Source organism: Caretta caretta, chromosome 8 (assembly GCF_965140235.1).
Source record: "Caretta caretta isolate rCarCar2 chromosome 8, rCarCar1.hap1, whole genome shotgun sequence".
NCBI lineage: Eukaryota > Metazoa > Chordata > Testudines > Cheloniidae > Caretta > Caretta caretta.
Window position 1 is genome coordinate 46805974 of NC_134213.1, and position 17540 is coordinate 46823513.

At 48.3% G+C, this 17540-nt stretch overlaps 1 protein-coding gene across 2 annotated transcripts in view; it reads right to left on the minus strand.

Annotated features, from left to right (window-relative positions):
• FMO4 (flavin containing dimethylaniline monoxygenase 4) overlaps nucleotides 1-17160 on the minus strand; it is a 43584-nt gene extending 26424 nt beyond the window's left edge. Inside the window, exons 1-6 of one of the 2 annotated variants that reach the window (XM_075131458.1) lie at nucleotides 16779-17160; nucleotides 12918-13085; nucleotides 9724-9995; nucleotides 6455-6597; nucleotides 3770-4125; nucleotides 1300-1372 (exon numbers count right to left, since the gene is read on the minus strand). Coding sequence is in view for 1 of the 2 variants with exons in the window: in XM_048861446.2 (XP_048717403.1) it covers nucleotides 1300-1401 (102 nt within the window). In the remaining variant the exon portion in view is untranslated. Of the gene's footprint in view, nucleotides 1-1299; nucleotides 2505-3769; nucleotides 4126-6454; nucleotides 6598-9723; nucleotides 9996-12917; nucleotides 13086-16778 lie in introns of those variants that run through there. The other variant, XM_048861446.2, reaches the window with a different exon arrangement.
• Between the last annotated feature and the right edge of the window lie 380 nt (nucleotides 17161-17540).

The following is a 17540-nucleotide window of genomic DNA, read 5'->3' on the forward strand; positions in this document are numbered from 1 at the left end:
CTGGGAGGTGCTGAACACCCTTGATGCCAACTAACTCCAGAGAGATTTGAGGGATCTCAGCGCCTTGCAGGTGTGGGGCCTTGCGATTTTAACAACTGATTATTAAAACCCAGGGACTTTAAATTTCCCATTCCTTTATCTGAGAAATGTCAATGTAAGGGGAGAAGAGACAATTATGGTCTCCTAGCCTGACCTCCTGTGTAGCACAGGACAAAGAATCCCACCTACTGATTCCTGAATCATGCCCACAGCTTCCGGCTGAGCTAAAGCGTCTCTTTCCCAGATGCCCATTCCTAACAGATTTTAGCTAGCCCTAATAAATCACTTTTAAAAGAAATGAGTGTCCACATAGGGGCCTGCACCAGTTTACCATCACACGTTTATTTAAATCTGTGCAATGGTCTCAGGTAGACAGGTCTTGGTATATAGTTTAGTTAGAGGAGAAATGTTTTAGTGACATTGCTTAAAGTTTGATTAACTTTAGAAACCCTTCTGTTTTTCCAGGACCTTTGTCTGTATTGCTTTCCTGCTTCCCCATATAGAGATATTGTCTAGCCAGAAAAGATTTATCCATGCAGGCTTGTACATCACACCAGGACTACTTGAAACCAAGAAAAATTGCAGCGAAGAGAGCAAAAAGGCCGATTAGTTTAAGCAAATTGAAACAGAAGTTTAGAGGCTCCTCTACAACTCATGTTCTTGTGGCCTTCACTATCCGGTCCCATTGGGTCAGGATGGCATTTTTGGCTCCATCCCACTTCCCTGGCCCAGTCAGGCGGTACTGGTACACTATGCATGGACCAAAGAAAATGTTCATGGCCAGGATTGGATCTTTGAAGAGCAGAGCCAGCACATTGGGTTTTGTGCTGATCAAGGAGGCAAGTTCATCAATATACACGAGGCAATCAGTTTTCAGGATATCGTCATAGGACAAACTGAACCTTATCGAATCAGAAAAGAAGGGGAAGGGATGTCATTCTGATCAATAGGTAAAACAGAGGAGATGCTATTGAAATTCAGTCCCGTTTTTTTTCATTTGCAGTTTGATCTGCTTGATCATCAGCGGGTTTCTTTGAATAGATATTCCAAACTTCCTGTATAATTACATAGCTCCTAGCTAAAAGATGGACTTCAAACACACTAGATGTAAGCTAATTGAATCCACATCTAGATTTTGGACACCCCAATAAAGAGATAGGGAGCAGCCACCAAATTTGGAACTGCATTCTGATAACCTCCCAAAGTTCAGGGATTTCTAAATCTGGCTCAAAGTCTTTTGCATTAGGTGACAAGGCTTACCAGCGAATTTTGTTTTTCTTCGCCTCGTTGATCTCTTCCACCATGGTGCTCACTGGAGGCAGCTGACACAAGCCTAGAAACCAGAAAAGGGATTGTTGTCATGAAGTGGTGGACCTGTTCAACTTCAGGTGGGATTTTAAACCAATTTAGTTACACCGGTGAAAAGGCTGGTGTGGACGCTCTTATTTCAATTTAGCTTACTTCAGTTATGAGCAGATTTAAACAATGCTGAAATAAACCACAGAAATAAGAGCATCCACACAGGTGTTTGTGCCCATTTAGCTAAACTGGTGCCAGAGTCATTTGAAGCTTGTTCTCAGATTGGAAACACTGGCTCCTGTTCCCCGAAGGAGGGAGAACTCATGGCTTGTCAGCTGGACAAGTGGCCTAATTGTTCTAATGAACCATCTCAAATCACACCCACTCTTACACCTTGTCTAGTCTAGGATTTAAAGAGGTGCTCTCTAACCTTCTGGGAGAAAACTGAAGCCAGACAAATTCCAATTAGATATAAGGCAATATTTTAACACTGAGGGTGGGTAATCATTGGAACAAACAAAAGGGAAATAGTGGTTTCTCTGTTTCTTGATGTCTTCACATCTGAAAGAGATGCTTTAGCCAAACACAAGTTATTGAGCTCAATATGGGGGCGGAGGTGAAATTTAAGGCCTGTGCTATACAGGAGGTTGGACTGGCTCATCTAACATCTCTTCTGCCCTTAAACTCTTTGAATCTGTGAAGATGTTTGAGAAGTCTACTGTTCAAATCTACACTGATTTGTCTACAAGAGCTAAACTGGCTGAAGCTTAGGTTCCCCCTAGACCAGTGGCTCTCAACTTTTCCAGACTATTGTCCCCTTTTCAGGAGGCTGATTTGTCTTGCATACCCCCAAATTTCACCTCACTTAAAAACTGCTTGCTGACAAAATCAAACATAAAAACACAAAAGTGTCACAGCATACTATAACTGAAAAATTGCTCACTTTCTCATTTTGACCATATAGTTATAAAATAAATCAGCTGGAATATAAATATTGTACTTACATTTCAGTGTGTTTTTCACTTGTGAGCCTTGTCTAATGTCGAGCCCCAAGCAGCAGGGCTGACGCCCAAGCCCCAGGTGGTGGGACTGACGCATGTAACTCAGCTTCATGGAGCCCCTTGTGGCATGGGGCCCCGGGCAATTGCCCTGCTTGCCACCTCCTAATGCTGGCCCTGCACTTGTGAACCCCCCTCAAACCCATCCTATAGCCCCCCTAAAGGTTGCAACCCCCACGTTAAGAAACACTGATTTAGATTAGTTGAGTACCCCCTGGAGAATCTCTGTGTACCCCTAGTTGAGAACCATTGCCACAGACTACCGGTATCACCAGGGCTTTGTCTGCACCAGACTTCTCAAACATCTTAGTTGGAATGTGTTAGCTAGTGCCTTCTAACAACCTCCTCTATTCTAGTCTAGACACTGCTTTGGAGGCTCTTTCTCTGATGACTGGGATTTGAATCCTCGTCTGTAGGAACCAGGGACCAGAACATTATTTCAATCACACAGTGTGATTTTGGAGTAACCCTGTTAAAGTCCACAACATTTACTCTGAAATTACACTGATATAACTGAGATCAGGATCTGCCCCAAAGGAGCAACACTGGCGTGAAACCAGTGGATGTGAGATCAAAATCAGGCCCCAGGTTGTCCTGAGTGTAACACTGTTCTCTCCGGTGATGAGAAACTGCCTCCCTCCACGAGAAAAGGATGAACCAGCCTGTTGGATTCTGCCTGGTCTTAGTGCAGCAGTGGAGAATCCTGGTTATTACTGGCTCTGCCTAGTAACACAAAAGCTCTTCCATTTTTCCTGCCCCTAAAGGGATACAGCTGCCTATCAGTGGGTCAGGAATGTACCTTTAAGGCCCAGGACTGTGGTGGGGACCATGGTGAGCCGCACAAACCCAGGGGGAGCTCTCAGAAGCATTGTGCCTCAAGGGGACACAATGCCTCCTGAAACTCTTGAGTGAGTCTGGCCACTGCACCATCCACAAGGAGCTGACGTGAGCGCTCATGTCATGGCTTCCCAATTGTTACAAACAGAGGGCCCTCTTCTCTCACCACTGAATACAAATAAACTTCCCTTTTCTTCAAGGGGAGTTACCTGTATCTTAGAGGAAAAAACAGGGCTCTGCAATTCTATTCAGACAGATCCAGCTCACTATTTCCAAGATGATTCTTGGGGTATTTTGCTTGTTCATGTATTAAGGATGCCACTGGGTTGTAAAATGTTCTATAAGATGGTAAAGTGTGGAGCAACCCAATTTAGATACCAGTCTATGAGCACTACCTTTCCTAGTCCTGGATGAATCCCTTTGAGGTCTGCATCGCCATGGGGCGACATACCCACTTGCTCACCACCTGTGTCTGAAACACTGCCTTTTTCTTTGAGGAAGTGCTCACGTCGTACTAACCTTCCTGCTCCACCTACCCTTAAAGACTCGTGTGACCCAGCGAGCTTGAATTTCTACAACTGGCATGACCGCGCCAAGTGGCTTGATGAGGCCAACTATGGCCAGGGTTGGCTTCTCCAGATGAGGGGGGGGGAAGATATATGTGTACAGGGATGCCTGCTTCTTTTCAACTTTGACAAGAGATTCCTTAAGGAAAGGGAAGGAGAACTTGTATCCTGTGGCAAAGACGATGACATCAACAGGCTCCTCTGTGGGCTATTCTGAAACACGACTGAGTTTTCCTTGATCTCCTTCAGACTGTTTTACTGAGACTTTTCCAGTGATGATACAGCCTGGAAGGTCATCATTCAGCACAGGCTCCCGTATCACATCTCTGCATTGAAACAGAAACAGTTAGAATGCTGGGGCAACCAGGGCAACCCCATGTGCTTCAGCAGCGAGCTGGAGAATGACCTCCAACCTGGAAGACTCAGAAATGTGAAAGCAGGGTTCTGTTTCCCACCCAACTCCGAACGAGACTCCAGGGTCTTGAAGTCTTTAATTAAAGTCACCCCTCCTGTAACCTGCTATATTCACGCAAACATCACTGTCAGCTCTCCTGGGTTCTGGTCCGTTCGCCCACAGTACTTTTACAGAGTCATTTTTCAGAGCAGAAATGCACTTCAAAAACTGTCTGACTCTTTATGAGTCTCTACATAATGAAAGCTTAGTGGGCAGGACTAGCTCCTGGCCACAGGAGTGGCAGAAGGTCCCTAAAAGTGGGGGGCCACTGGTGCCCGAACCATGGCTCTGGCTCCCGTACGCCGCCCCTTCCCCCGAGGCCCTGCTCCCATGTGCCGCCCCCTCCCCCAACCCTCAGGCCCTGCTCCTACGCACCACCCCTACCCCCCCTGAGGTCCTGCTCCTGTGCACTGCCCTTTCCTCCTGAGGCCCCACTCCCATGCTACCTCTTCCCCCAAGACCTCACCGCGCTGCTCACTCCTCTCCGCCCTTCCCCCAACATCACTCTCCCTTATGGCTGGTAATAAGTGGGAGGGCCATGGCTCCTGCCCACCCCATTCCAGCACCCCTGCCTGGGGCTGTACAATGCTAGTGTTCCACACCTCTACACAGAGCAGGCCAGGAGACCCACTTCTTCAGCTGTCCTATGAAAACCTAGCTGATCACATCTCGAACCCTGCCTTCTGGTGTAGATTTATACATTCCTATGTTACATCTAGGGTTGCCAGGTATCTGGTTTTCAACAAAAACCCCAGTTGAAAAGGGACCCTGATGACTTCAGCCATTAGAAGTCTGGTTGGCGGGGCTGGCAGGCTCCCTACCTGGTGCCGTGCAGCTCCCAGAAGTGGCGAGATGTTCCTCGGCTCCTAGGCAAGGGGCAGCTGGGTGGCTCCATGCACTGTCCCCGCCCTTCCCCAAGCACAGGCTCTGCAGCTCTCATTGGCTGGGAAACGTGGCCAATGGGAGCTGTGGGGGTGGCGCCTCTGGGTGGAGGCAGCGCGCACTGCACAGAGCTGCCTGGCCCCTCCACCAAGCAGCCAAGGGACATGTCTCCACTTCCAGGGACCCCCCAACCTGAGGTCAGCACCACCCAGAGCCTGCTCCCATTCTCACACCCGCACTCTCTGCCCCAGCCTAGAGTCTCCTCCCTGAGCCTGCCCCATCCCCTCTCCCCACCCCAACCCCCCCAGCTCAGAGCCCCTTCCTGCACCTGGGCCCAGGGAGGGAATTCCGGATCACATTTATGAAATGAGTTAGGAAGACCATGTCCCATGGGTAACCATTGTCAAACACTCAACTGATCACCCACGCACCTCGGCCAGTGCTGATCATCACCTAGAAGACAACAGAGCAGCAAAGCTTTGGAGGGTGAATTGCTTTCCTTGCATTTACGAAACTAATCCCAGACAAGGGTTGTCCCCTGACTTTACCCAGCTAACCAATGAGCAAAGACTTTGAGGTCTCTCAGAATTGTGTGAGGGAGGTGTAGGGGTAGGACAAAGCCATATTGGACTCCTCAGTCCAAATGCCGCTACCTTGGAAGCCACAATGCCATAAAGACACTGTTGGATTATGTTAAAGGACTAGAGACTGTTGGGTCTGGTAGCACTTTTCATTGCCTCATGGGTCTCTGAAAAAGCAATATTCCAATTCTGTGCAAATAACCTCTAGAACAGCGGTCGCCAAATGTTGAGGGTCACTTCCCCCCCCCTTACCCCATTTCCCCCCCCCCCCCCGGGGCCAGGAGCAAGCCCGCGGCTCGGGGGTGGGGGACGCAGATGGGGTAAGGGTGTTGAGGCTAGGGCCACAGCTGGGGGTGGGTCTGGGGTCGGGAGCAGGGCTGGAGCAGAGGCCAGGGGCTGAAGCTGGGGGCGGGGGTGGGAGTGGAGCTGCAGTTGGGCTGCGGTGGGGGCAGGGCCAGAAGCCTGGGACACAGCTGTGGGTGGGACCAGAGCAGAGCTGGGGGCAGGGATGGGATGGATAGTGCTCCCCCTCCGCCCCCCGTGGGGGCCGGCCCAGGCCCTGCTCTGCCCCCACCCGAAGGTTCCTCTGCACCCCCACAGTTTGAGGTTCTCAGTTCCTTTCTCCTGACAGTTTGCTCTGTGTGATTTCTAAATGGCTTCATTGCTGCCTGTCACTGCATATAACAAAAATTAACATCACCCTCCCTGCGGATTTGAAAGGAACTGGAAGAACTGTACCTTTTTAGCCACACGACTGGCCTCAACGGTGATATCCACTCCAGAATTCCCCATGCCAATCACAAGGACTCTCTTCCCCTCAGACACATCTGGATGGTTGTAATGGCGGCTGTGAAAGTACTTGCCTTGAAACGTCTCTGTCCCTGTGAGGAAGAGGGGAAGGGTCTCACTGACACGAGGGATGATCAATGGCACTTTAGGGTATCTGGCAAATATCACTTAAATAACTGTCAATTATAATCTGGGGCCATATTCTGGAGTCTATTGGCGTTAATGGGAGGTGTGTTTTGGTGGTGAGGACAGAAAAAAAAACAAATGACTTCAGGATTTGGCTTGTTGCTATTATATTTTTCAGGGGATAAATAGTCCTAATAACCTTAATCTTTGCCCTTTCTTGGAGACTTGCTCCTGGAGAGGGGAGGGGACCTAAGTCCTAAGGCCCTTCCAGAGAAATGGAGTGACTTCTTTAGGGATATGGTAGATTCTCCCATACTTGGAACCTTCCTATGCACACTGGATGCCTTTCTAAAAGGGAGGCTCTAGCTCCAGTTCAAGTGATGGGCTGGATGCAGACAGTGTCTGGGAGAGGTTCCATGGCCTGTATTATGCAGGAGGTCTTGGAATCAATGAAAAGTGATTGCCCTGCAGACACGGTGATCAGCAGAGCCAGGGAGGAGAAAGCAGATAGAACTGTCCCTGTCTCGCTTCTCCTCCCACAGAAACCAGAACTAGGAGAATCGCCAAGGGTCATGGTGGAGTCTCCATCACTGGCAGTTTTTAAATCAAGATTGGATGTTTCCTTAGGAATTATGTTGGGGAATTATGCCAGTGCTATACAGGAGGTCAGGCTAGATTATCACAATGGACCCTTCTGGTCAGGGAATCTATGACTGGAGCAGGGGAGAGAAGGAACTACCACCTCCTTATCCCTCAGCCCCCAACAGCAAGTAAAGGAAACAGGATTGGGCCCCAAATGTTTTAAAGTGATTTCTATGGCTTTGAGTGGGTGTGCGTAACTAACAACGCTGGAGTTACTATACCGTTAAAAAAGTGCTACAGTAGAGACCTGACAGCACTACATTATTCTGGATAATCACACTGGACCTACTGTAGCTCACGAAAGCTTATGCTCAAATACATTTGATAGTCTCTAAGGTGCCACAAGTACTCCTTTTCTTTTTGCGGATACAGACTAACACGGCTGCTACTCTGAAACTAGACCTACTGTAGATCTATGTTTGTAAGGGCAACTGGTTCAGAAATAAACAAGACATTCTAATCCATGGTCAGCAATGGATTTGGTGACAGGACCCTAGTCCCACGGCAACCCGCTTAGGAATGTACCACTGGAAACTTTGTTGTCCATTCCTCCCCCTCTAAAGTGAGCTCTGTGGTTAGAAAATCTGAGATAATGCAACTGCAGCCAGTGTTTAAAAACTGATGGTAGCACAGAGCAACACCCAGTTCCTCCTGGTGGTCCAGAGAGACGGCTGTGTTTAACACACCAATTGGAAGAACGCAGGTTATTTAAAAAAAACAAAAACCAGCAAAACCTGCTGTGAATCTTTCGTCCTCATTCTTGAGAAGCACTTGACAAAGTTAAATGGTGGAGAAAGATTAGGGAAAGGCCTACAACTTCTGTTTGGTGATTATGTGCCAAATTCAAATGCGGCTGTAATCAGGTGCAATTCCACAGAAGCTTTGTCTGCTTTCACCACAGATTAATTTGGCCCCGTGCTATTTTTGTTGCCCTAACCCACACCAATAACGCTTTCTAACTTGTTAGTGCAGCCAGCTTCTCTGAACAGCCTTCTTAAGAGAAATAATCTTGTCCCTTGGAAGCATGCCTATCAATTAGCCAGACCTGAAAAAGGGATAGCTGGAAAACAAAAGCTTTTCCCTAATTATGCATGTCAATATGATGGCAGTTGCCAGATCCAGGAAATTAGAACATGGAAACAAAAATGTTTCCATCTGTGGATTTGTTAGTCTTCTTGCCAAACACACGCAAATGCTTAATAGTAAACACTAGACATCCTGTACCAGGAAAAGACTCCAGCAGTAGAGATGAATCAGAGAGATAGCCAATGCAAACCATAACAGCATCAAAGACAGCTGACTCCTGCTTCCCATGAAACTCCGTGACAATAGCCCACTGGCCAGTGACAGAGAAATTTGGGCATTTCCTTACACTGATGACTGTGGTCTGAATCATTGAACCAAACAAATATCGTCCATCAGCATGAGATATGAGTGTAACAAATATAAGTAGAGTGTAACAAATATAAGTAAACAGTCTACGAAAATGTGTGCTTAGGAAAATTTTCTGGACCATTTTCCAGATAGGGAGGGGGACAGCCCTGACTTTGGCCTGGAGGAAGATTTATTTAAATCATGAGTAGAGCTGGTCAAAGTTTGCCACTTCTGCAAAACCCGAGTTGTCCACGAGAAAGTTTCCATTTTGCAGAAAAAAAATTGAATTTCTGACGGGAAAATGTTTATGACAGCCTCCTGGCTGCTCGCCTGGAATGCTCTTATCAATTTAACCTTCTGCCAATGAAAGAGACAAGCTTTCCTTGAAGGCTGCAGAGGCAGAGTCCAGGCGCCCGGCCTCCCTGCCTCTCCCCCACCCCACAGCTCTGGGAGCCAGAGATGGAGTCCGAGTGGCTGGGTTCTCTGCCTCTCTGACATCCCCAGGGAAGCTGCAAAGGTTTCAGTTCCGAGGTGGATGTTTTTTCTTGAAAACTCTTCCCACAACATAAAAAACCTGCATTTCTGACATTTTGTCCCAGTTTGGGACTTTCCCCCCCTCCCGAAAAATCACCACATTTTTTGTGAGGGCCTTCCATTTTGCAGCCAGCTCTGATTGTAAGTTTCTTGGGGCAGGGACTGTCTTTGTGCTGTATATTTGCACAGTGCCTATCACAGCAGGGCCCTGGATCACATTTTCAAGGGTATTTAGGCACCTGAGGATTCAGATTGGCACCTTGTGGGGTTTTCAGAAGTGCCTAACTCCTGTTGATTTCAGTGGGAGTTAGGTACTATGATGCTTTAGAAAAATCCCATTAGATGCCTTTTTGCATCTTTAGGCACCTAAATACCTTTAGAAATCTGGCCCCTGGTCTGGATGGGGGCTCATAAGCACCACAATACAAGTTATACATAATAAATAGCCTGACTCAGAGAGGTGTCTGATTCCTGTGATCCTTGTCTGACCCCATCCAAGCTCAGCACTTTCGGCGCCAAAGGCATGAGCCTAGACTGCTTACCTGAAGAAGTTCCTCCGTCAGCTGGCAGTTCTGGTAGATTGTTATCTTCTCATGTGGACCAGCCACTACATTTTATAACTCATCTTGAACTGGCTGTGCTTCAGAAGGCCAAACTGCTTGGCATACATCCTGAGATACTCCAGGACTTGGGAGTTGGACAGAAAGACTGGAAAATCCTCAGGATACGGGAAGTCTGTGAAGGCCGACATCTCCTTGCAGGTGTTACTGACCATGGATTTATAAAGGCTGGGCCTCCCATCTTCAACATGTTCCTATCGGCACAGTGTCACAGGGAAGGGTGAATGCATTCTACGCATGCAGCCCGGGAGAGCATACGCCTACCAACCCCTTTTTGTTCACAGCGTTTGGTTTCCACTCAAGGCGGGACACAGACGAGATTAGGAATTAGAATTTGGCCCAGGCTGTTGCACTCACAACAGAATTAAACTGATCTCTTTGTCTGGGGCCAATCACCGCTGATCTCTGCACAAATGTCACGGAGGGGGAACAGCAGGGCCCCTTTCCTCTGCCGTGTGCAGCCGCAAAGAGGGCAGGGGGAATGTCCACACTGGCATTCCCTCAGGATCCAGCGTGGAGGGAAGCACTAGACACTCCAGAGGGAGCACTGCCTCTGGAGCACTGCTAGAGGAGTCATCTGAGGCCAGGGCCCTCTTCCCCTCCACATCAGCTAGCACTCTGATAGGAGGCCATTCTACAGCCTTTTATGATAGCTGTGTCCATGGCAGCACTCTGCCTGCGTCACCACTCCGTGGGCGGAATGCCTCCTCCAGAAAGCATGTCCCCGCCGTCCTACTGTGGCTGCGGCATCTACCACCCGAGCCTTGATGTTGGGAAGGAACGTTCCATCGTGGCACATTGGCAGCAACCTTGAGGGCCGTTTCCCCTTTCTCTGGGGCACCAAGGGTATGTCTACACTGCAATTGAAAACCCATGGCTGGCCCGTGCCAGCTGATTTGGACTTGGGGGGCTCTGGCTAAGGGGGTGTGTAGACCTTTGGGCTCAAGATCGGGCTCTGGGGCCCCATGAGAGGGGAGGGTTCCAGAGCGTGGGCTCCAGCCTGAGCCTGACTGTCTACACTGCAATCAAAGAGCCCCTTAGCTTGAGCCCCGTGAGCCAGAGTCAGATGACACTGGCCAGCCACCAGTGTGTGACTGCAGCATAGACACATCCTGAGGGAGCATTTGAGCATGTTCCACATAATCAAGTCCCTGAGACTATGTGAGGGACGGACATCTGTGACTCCTGTCCTTCCCACCTTCCCTTTCTTGTCCCCATGGGCTTTCAAGGAGGCGGCTTCACCAGACAGAGAGGAGTCTGCCAGGATCTGAAGTGTTTTCTGCACTCCCTGCGAATTAAAGCACTGATTTTCCCCTTCTCACACAGGGACAGCGTGAAAGACAATGGACTCAAATACTGGGGAATTTGTTGCTGATGTTTTCACTTAGGTTTGCACAGCTGAATTCTTATGCATTGCGTGGCACTTTGTCACATGAGCTGCTCAGGCCAATTACTAGGCAGCTCTGAAGATATTTTGCCAACTCCAGTCATTTTTTAGAAAGAACTTCCAGGACGGGGTGTGGATTAGAAGAACAGACATGGGACGAGGGAGTCAGGGCTCTTAAAATTCTGTTCCTCAGCTGCCAACTAATTTACTGGTATGACCTTGGGCACATTTTAACTTCTCTGTGCCTCAGCTTGTCCACCCATCAGGTGGGGTTAATAATATAGTGGATGCCAATCATTAGCAAGCTTAATAAAGGCAACTTGTGGTTATTAGCAACATTTTCCCTGAGAACTAATCCCATCCCCTTGACCTTAATGTTAACGGCTTTCAGATATTAGCAACTGGCTTGTTGCTTATTGACTATTCTTTTGGAAGAGACATTCCCCTTGTAATGAATTTGCTGGCTTTGAGTCTGCAGCCCAGACAGCTGGTGGGAGAAACCGTGCAGCCCTGTGGACCTCCACGGCCCCCTACTGTCCATGGAAAACCCTGGCTGCAGGCAGATTTGTGGGCTGCAGCCAGCGAAGGAAGCACTGGGACATGCTGAGCCCAGGTCCCTGATGCCAGGGCAGGGTGCAGGGCAAAGAGAGAAGGAGGAAGTACTGTGCAGCCCCACCCTTGCAGAAAGCCCCAGCTTCTGCTGTCACAGCTTGCATGGGACTTTGGCCATTATTCAATAAACTGCTTTTTGCTGGTAAATGAGTAGTTGCTAATGACCGACATCAGCTGTGGTGTCTAACTGAGCAGTAGGAGGGGCAGGCTGGAGGGCTCTATGCCCTGAAGGACACTGATCTCACCACTCCCTTTGGGGTTTGGTCGCCAAGGCAGGGTCTTACATTCAGGTGTTCCTTGTTTTCCCATAGATCTGTATCTCGTATGTGTTCGAAAAGTATGTCCACACTGGGGCAGGGAATGTAATCCCCATACCCATGCTAGCTTAGATTGAGCTAGCACATGAATTACAGCAGTCTAGCCATGGTGGCAGAAGTGAGGACAGGGGCTAACCACCCCGAGTATGAAACAATCCATGACCCTAGGTACGTACTTAGGTGACTAGCTCTGCTCATGGCTCATGCCACCATCTCTCCACTGCTATTTTTAGTATGCCAGCTCTCCCAGAGTGAGGGCAGGTATGTCTGCCCAAGCTGGAAATAACAGTTCCAGCTCCAGTGTAGAGATACCCTGAGAGTAAAGTGTATGTGCTTAAGGTGTTCCTTCGCAAGGGCTGAATTCCTCGCTTTATCTGTTACGTGTCCCCGAAGGATTAAACTCCAAGTGCCCATGTGTGTGGAGCTCTGGTGAGAGTGGGCATAAGCTACTTGAGGGGGGCCAGCACTGGTCTTGAGGCCGAGGGCAGCATGGAGGGTGCCAGCCAGAGAGTTTGCATCCTGGCACTGTGTCTGAACGCTGCTCAAACCTAGGGGCCTGGGGAGCATGCGGGATCCAAACGTTGCATCCAATACAGAGGCTTGGTGACTGCCACACCCCAGTGTTCGAATGGGACACTGCCATTCTTTGAACAAACTAGTTCTGTTTAAGGCTGTTGAGCTAGATTGACTTCATTTCTTGGTTAATGAAAAGTGTCTTCTGGTTACTGGCCTGGGACGCACAGGTGTAGCTAGTGACATGTAAACAGCTCACTCCACAGGCAATGAACCGCCCCACTTACTGTGAATCTCCAGATACCTCCGATGTCGTCGCTTCTCTCAAAGCAGGTGGGCTCCAGCTCCTCATCCAGGCAACACTTAATGGAGGTCAGTCCACTCACTCCAGCTCAGATAATTGCAACTCTCTTCACCGTGGCTGCCCTTTACTGGGGGGAGATCATGCAGTATTGCTGGTGGGTAGAATTCAGGGCATAGAGTTGGTATCACTTCAGTGAAAAGAATCAGCAATTTATATTATAAACAAAGAGGACAGTGTTATGGAGAAAGTAATTACCAGTTTGCCTCTCAGATTCAACAGGCACATCTGCCATTCCTGTTCATTATACAAAGGGGGTTGGATGATCTTAAGTAGCAGATGCTCATGTGTGGTTAAAGAGCAACAGAATTCAGTTAGTATTTGTGATACTGGGGACTGTGCCTTTATGGGCTGAGCTTCCCAGACAGAGAGCTTGAGCGGGGGCACTGTGAATCTCTTGTTATGCACAGCCATTTGGGGCCAGACTAAAGGTTGCCAACCCTCCAGGATTGTCCGGGAGCCTCCAGGAACTAAACATTAATCTTTAAAGATTAAGTCACGTGATTAAATCTCCAGGAATATGTCCAACCGAAATTGGCAAGAGACACAGCCTCAAGTCCCTCTTGCAAGTACTAAGTGATCACTGAACATTGCAGTGATAGAGTTCTCCTCCAAAGACAGAGACATGGACCTATTAAATCGAATATTGCAACAAGAATATGGGTTTTTCAACATAGCTATTTTTATGCAGGGTAATTAACAAACATTTAAGGCCAGAAGTGATCACTATCATGATCTAGCCTGACCTCCTGCATAAACACAGAATTTATAATTTTATCCAATAATTCCTCTGCATTGTGCCCAATATCTTGTGGCTGATCCAGGACCTCTCTTTTAGAAGGACATGGAGGCTTCATTGAAAGAATTCAAGTGATAAAGCCTCCAGCACACAGTTTGGTAAGTTATTCCAATAGTTAATTACCCTCACTGTTAAAAATGTGCAACTTATTGCCAGTTTGAATGTTTCTAGCATCAGCTCCCAGCCACTGGAATGTCTTACGTCTTTCTCTGACAATGAGTTTTCTGTTAATAAGTTCAAGTTTTAGGAGAAAACTGATTTTTTTCCTGTTCACGTTTTCAATTTTTGGTGAAAACCCAATATTTTTCATGGAAAAATTTCAACAGCCATGAGGTTTGGGGGTTTTGCTTGTTTTCACTGACTTTTTTTTAGGAAAAAAAAGATAATTTCCTGACCAGCTCTGTTGCTTCGGTTCCTACCTCCTAGCACAGAAGTCGGAGCGTACACTACAGAAACACATCCTGTTTACCTGCTCTTGTTTACTAAATTAGCACTTTTTCTGCCCAGTAATTGCACCTTTTTGCATCCATTTGTATTTATTGAGGACTCTCTAAAGCCATCTGCTATGAAACGAATACACACGTCAAAACTGAACAAAGTTTGCATAAGGCACACCCTAGCTTCTATTGTCTCAAGTGCTTTGCGGCTTGCCTGTCATAGAAGTTTAGCTGTGCATGAAAATCTATCTATCTATATAATTCTATATCTAATCTATCTATATCTGCTTCCAGCTGGTCTATTAGTCAACGTAAAGTTGCAGAGGTGATTCTAAAGCAAACCAAATGCATTGCGGGAAAACCATCCCCAGTCATCTGTACTAGTTAAAGAGCTGTGCCTATTAACTGTGTCCCTATCATGTGGTCCCACTTTACCTTCTGTGTGTATAGATTGATTTTGTTCCCTTACCTCACATATGTGTCTTGTTTGTGGAAGCCACGTCCCTTCACAAGTGTGTCTGGGCAGCTAGGGAAAGCATCACTCGCAGTAATTCAACTTTCACAGCACTGGAAGAATATTGGACACACAACAATATGTGTGGGGAGTTCTCTTAATGTGGAACTGCCCCCTTTCCCTTGGCAGTTACGTAACTGATCCTTGCTGGCATTGGCAGGAGCAAAGTTCTCAGATGTGGGAGGCTGTCTGATTGCTTTTCAAAACCAGCAAACAAGGGACCCATGCAATCTGAGCTGTGGGACTAGATGGAGACCCAGAGACAGCAAGGGCTTATTGCTGTTAGGTGGAAATAGGTAAATAGTTCCCTAATCACAGCAAGACATGAATTTGGCAGGAAGGGATGCTGACTTGCAAACTGGTTCCACAGCCTGCATTGCATTGAGGAGCTAAAGGGCTTTGGGCAAGCTCCTTGCTACTGATGACACTGGGCCCTGCAAAGGAGAAGCTGGGCTTCTGTTTCCAAAAAGAAGAAAGGTTCTGATTTTCTGTTTTGCCTGAGCCTGCTCAGGGTACGAAATGTGGGGCAGCAGTAGAAGGCTGAGGAGACTCACTTTGTGCCTCCCTGATTGCAGACCAGGCCCCTGGTTTACATTACAGCACCTTCAGGGCCGCTCTAACTTACACAGGGCTGCCTATGGCCCCAAGAGGCCATCTGGGCAACTGACAAGAGCCTGGCTACAGCAGATCATGTCCCTGTTTGTTTGCTACGCCGTGGGGTGTAACAGGAGGCCCAGATCCCTTATGTTGACTGTGTGCCACTACTGGAGTGGATGAAGTGGTTGGATTTTCCATCACAATACAGCCCCTAAGTCTCTAGCCCTTTTGCCTGTCTAAGGCAACCCCCCAAATGAAACCCTATTGTCATGGTATCACAGTTCAGGGCAATTGCCCCTGTGTTTCCCCTCCCTGATCCCTTGAGGGCACCTACTCTAGCCCCCTGACTCCTCAGCCGTCACCTCTTGTGCAGAGACTTGCATCTCTCCCCATTCCGACAGGGGTCTTTCCCATGTTGTACAGTTCCCTGCCTACAGTGCAATATCCCCTGTAAGCCAGACTGCCTGACGAGGCCAGCATCTTCATGTTGCTTTCTCTCTGTGGGCTCTGAATGGCTGTAATCGCCAGCAGTCACAAGTTCCCACCCAACTCTAAGCAAGCACTTTTATCCTTAAGGTGAAAGCATGACAGAGAAAACATACAAAAACATTAAGAGTTACTATACATGTGCTATACACACATATATATGCAAAGGTTACCAGAAGCCACCCCTCAGTCTTATGGGGTCTCAACAGACAAAAGTCCTTCCAACACTTCCCAAGAAGGATTGGGTGCCCCCTTGGCCAGAAGGTCCTGTCCGTTTGCAGGATCTGCACTGACGTCAGTTTAAACTCAGGCTATTATTGTAAAAGTCTTGTCTTTGCCTGTTAGTCTCTGGAGAATCCAGTTGAACCAGTGTAGGTGAGACTCTCTGCATGGTGACACCTCCTTGGAGGTGTTACAACCTGTGTGAATTTGCCTAATCACCTCCACCATTCTCAGTTCCTCTCCCCTATGGAATTATATGCAATCCCTGGCCCATGGTACATAAAGCTAATGCAGTAAGATCTCACAAAGACACTGCAGAAAATAGTCATCTCTGTTGCACATGGTTCCCGAGGTAACTGCACTGGCCCTCCTTCTTGGCCTCTGAGGGCACCCCACTAAGGTGTCCAGCTGCTAGTCATCACCTTTCTCAGGTTCCTCTAGACTGGTGACTTATGCTGCAATTTACCGTGATCAAGTCAGAGTGTAGTTCAGCACCTACTGTCCTGTGCTGTCGCAGGGGCAAGAACAGGGTTAACCAGCTCTCATGATGAAAGGTATTATTTAGTCAGGACAAAAGCACAATGGAGAGAACATATATTGGAAACAATAAACAGCTTCCATGCAAACCTATCTGACCACGTGTCACTCATCTGCCACATGGACACCTTGGCAAGCTCCAAAATCCTTGAAATCCTTGCTGCAGAATATGTCCCTGTAATGGGGTTCACTCACCACTTTAGCTCCTCCTGCTGGCTGTCTTAGGAATTAGCCCTGTGTTAGTGGTTCCTCACTGCCATCACTCCTGCGCTAGGACCCACGTCTCTCGAAGGACCGCGGCGTCCACTTCAGCGACACAGCCCTCCGGCCACGCCACACACTGTGCTCCCTGCTTCCAGGGGACCTGCAGTCCGCTATTCAGCCACTTCCCTTAGTGGCTACTGCAGCGAATTGTCTGACCACTTCCTCATGGCCCTAGCATCCTCTTTGTCCTTGCGTCAGGATCTCAGCCTGAAAACACCAGCAGCCAGCCAGGAATTGTCTCTCACTCTCCCAATCCCGGCTAGCAGCACGGCTCTGTCCAGGGTGCTGGCAGTTCTCTGCCCTCCAGAGACACAGTCCTTCCTCCCTGGGCTCCCAGCAGAGAACTGCCTTCCTCTGCTCTGCAGCTCCCTGTTAAAATGGGCTTGCTTGGCCCTGATTGGCTGCTCCCTTCAGCCCTTCTCTGATTGGCTGCATCTGTGCAGCTTCCCTAGAGCTCTATTAACTCCTTAGAGCCCAGAGTGGGGCAGGTGCTCCATCACAGTCTCTCTTGGTCACTGTAGCATATCAGGCCTTGGAGCGGGGAAGAGTGACCCCTCTTCTCTGCCAGGCTGGTCACTTTATCCCATCCTCAGTTCTTTGTTTGATGTCCTTCTTCAGCCAGTTCCAATCACGATGTGTCGTTCTCTCTGTGCATGCGTGTGTGTGTGTGTGTGCGCGCTACCTGGGTTTGTG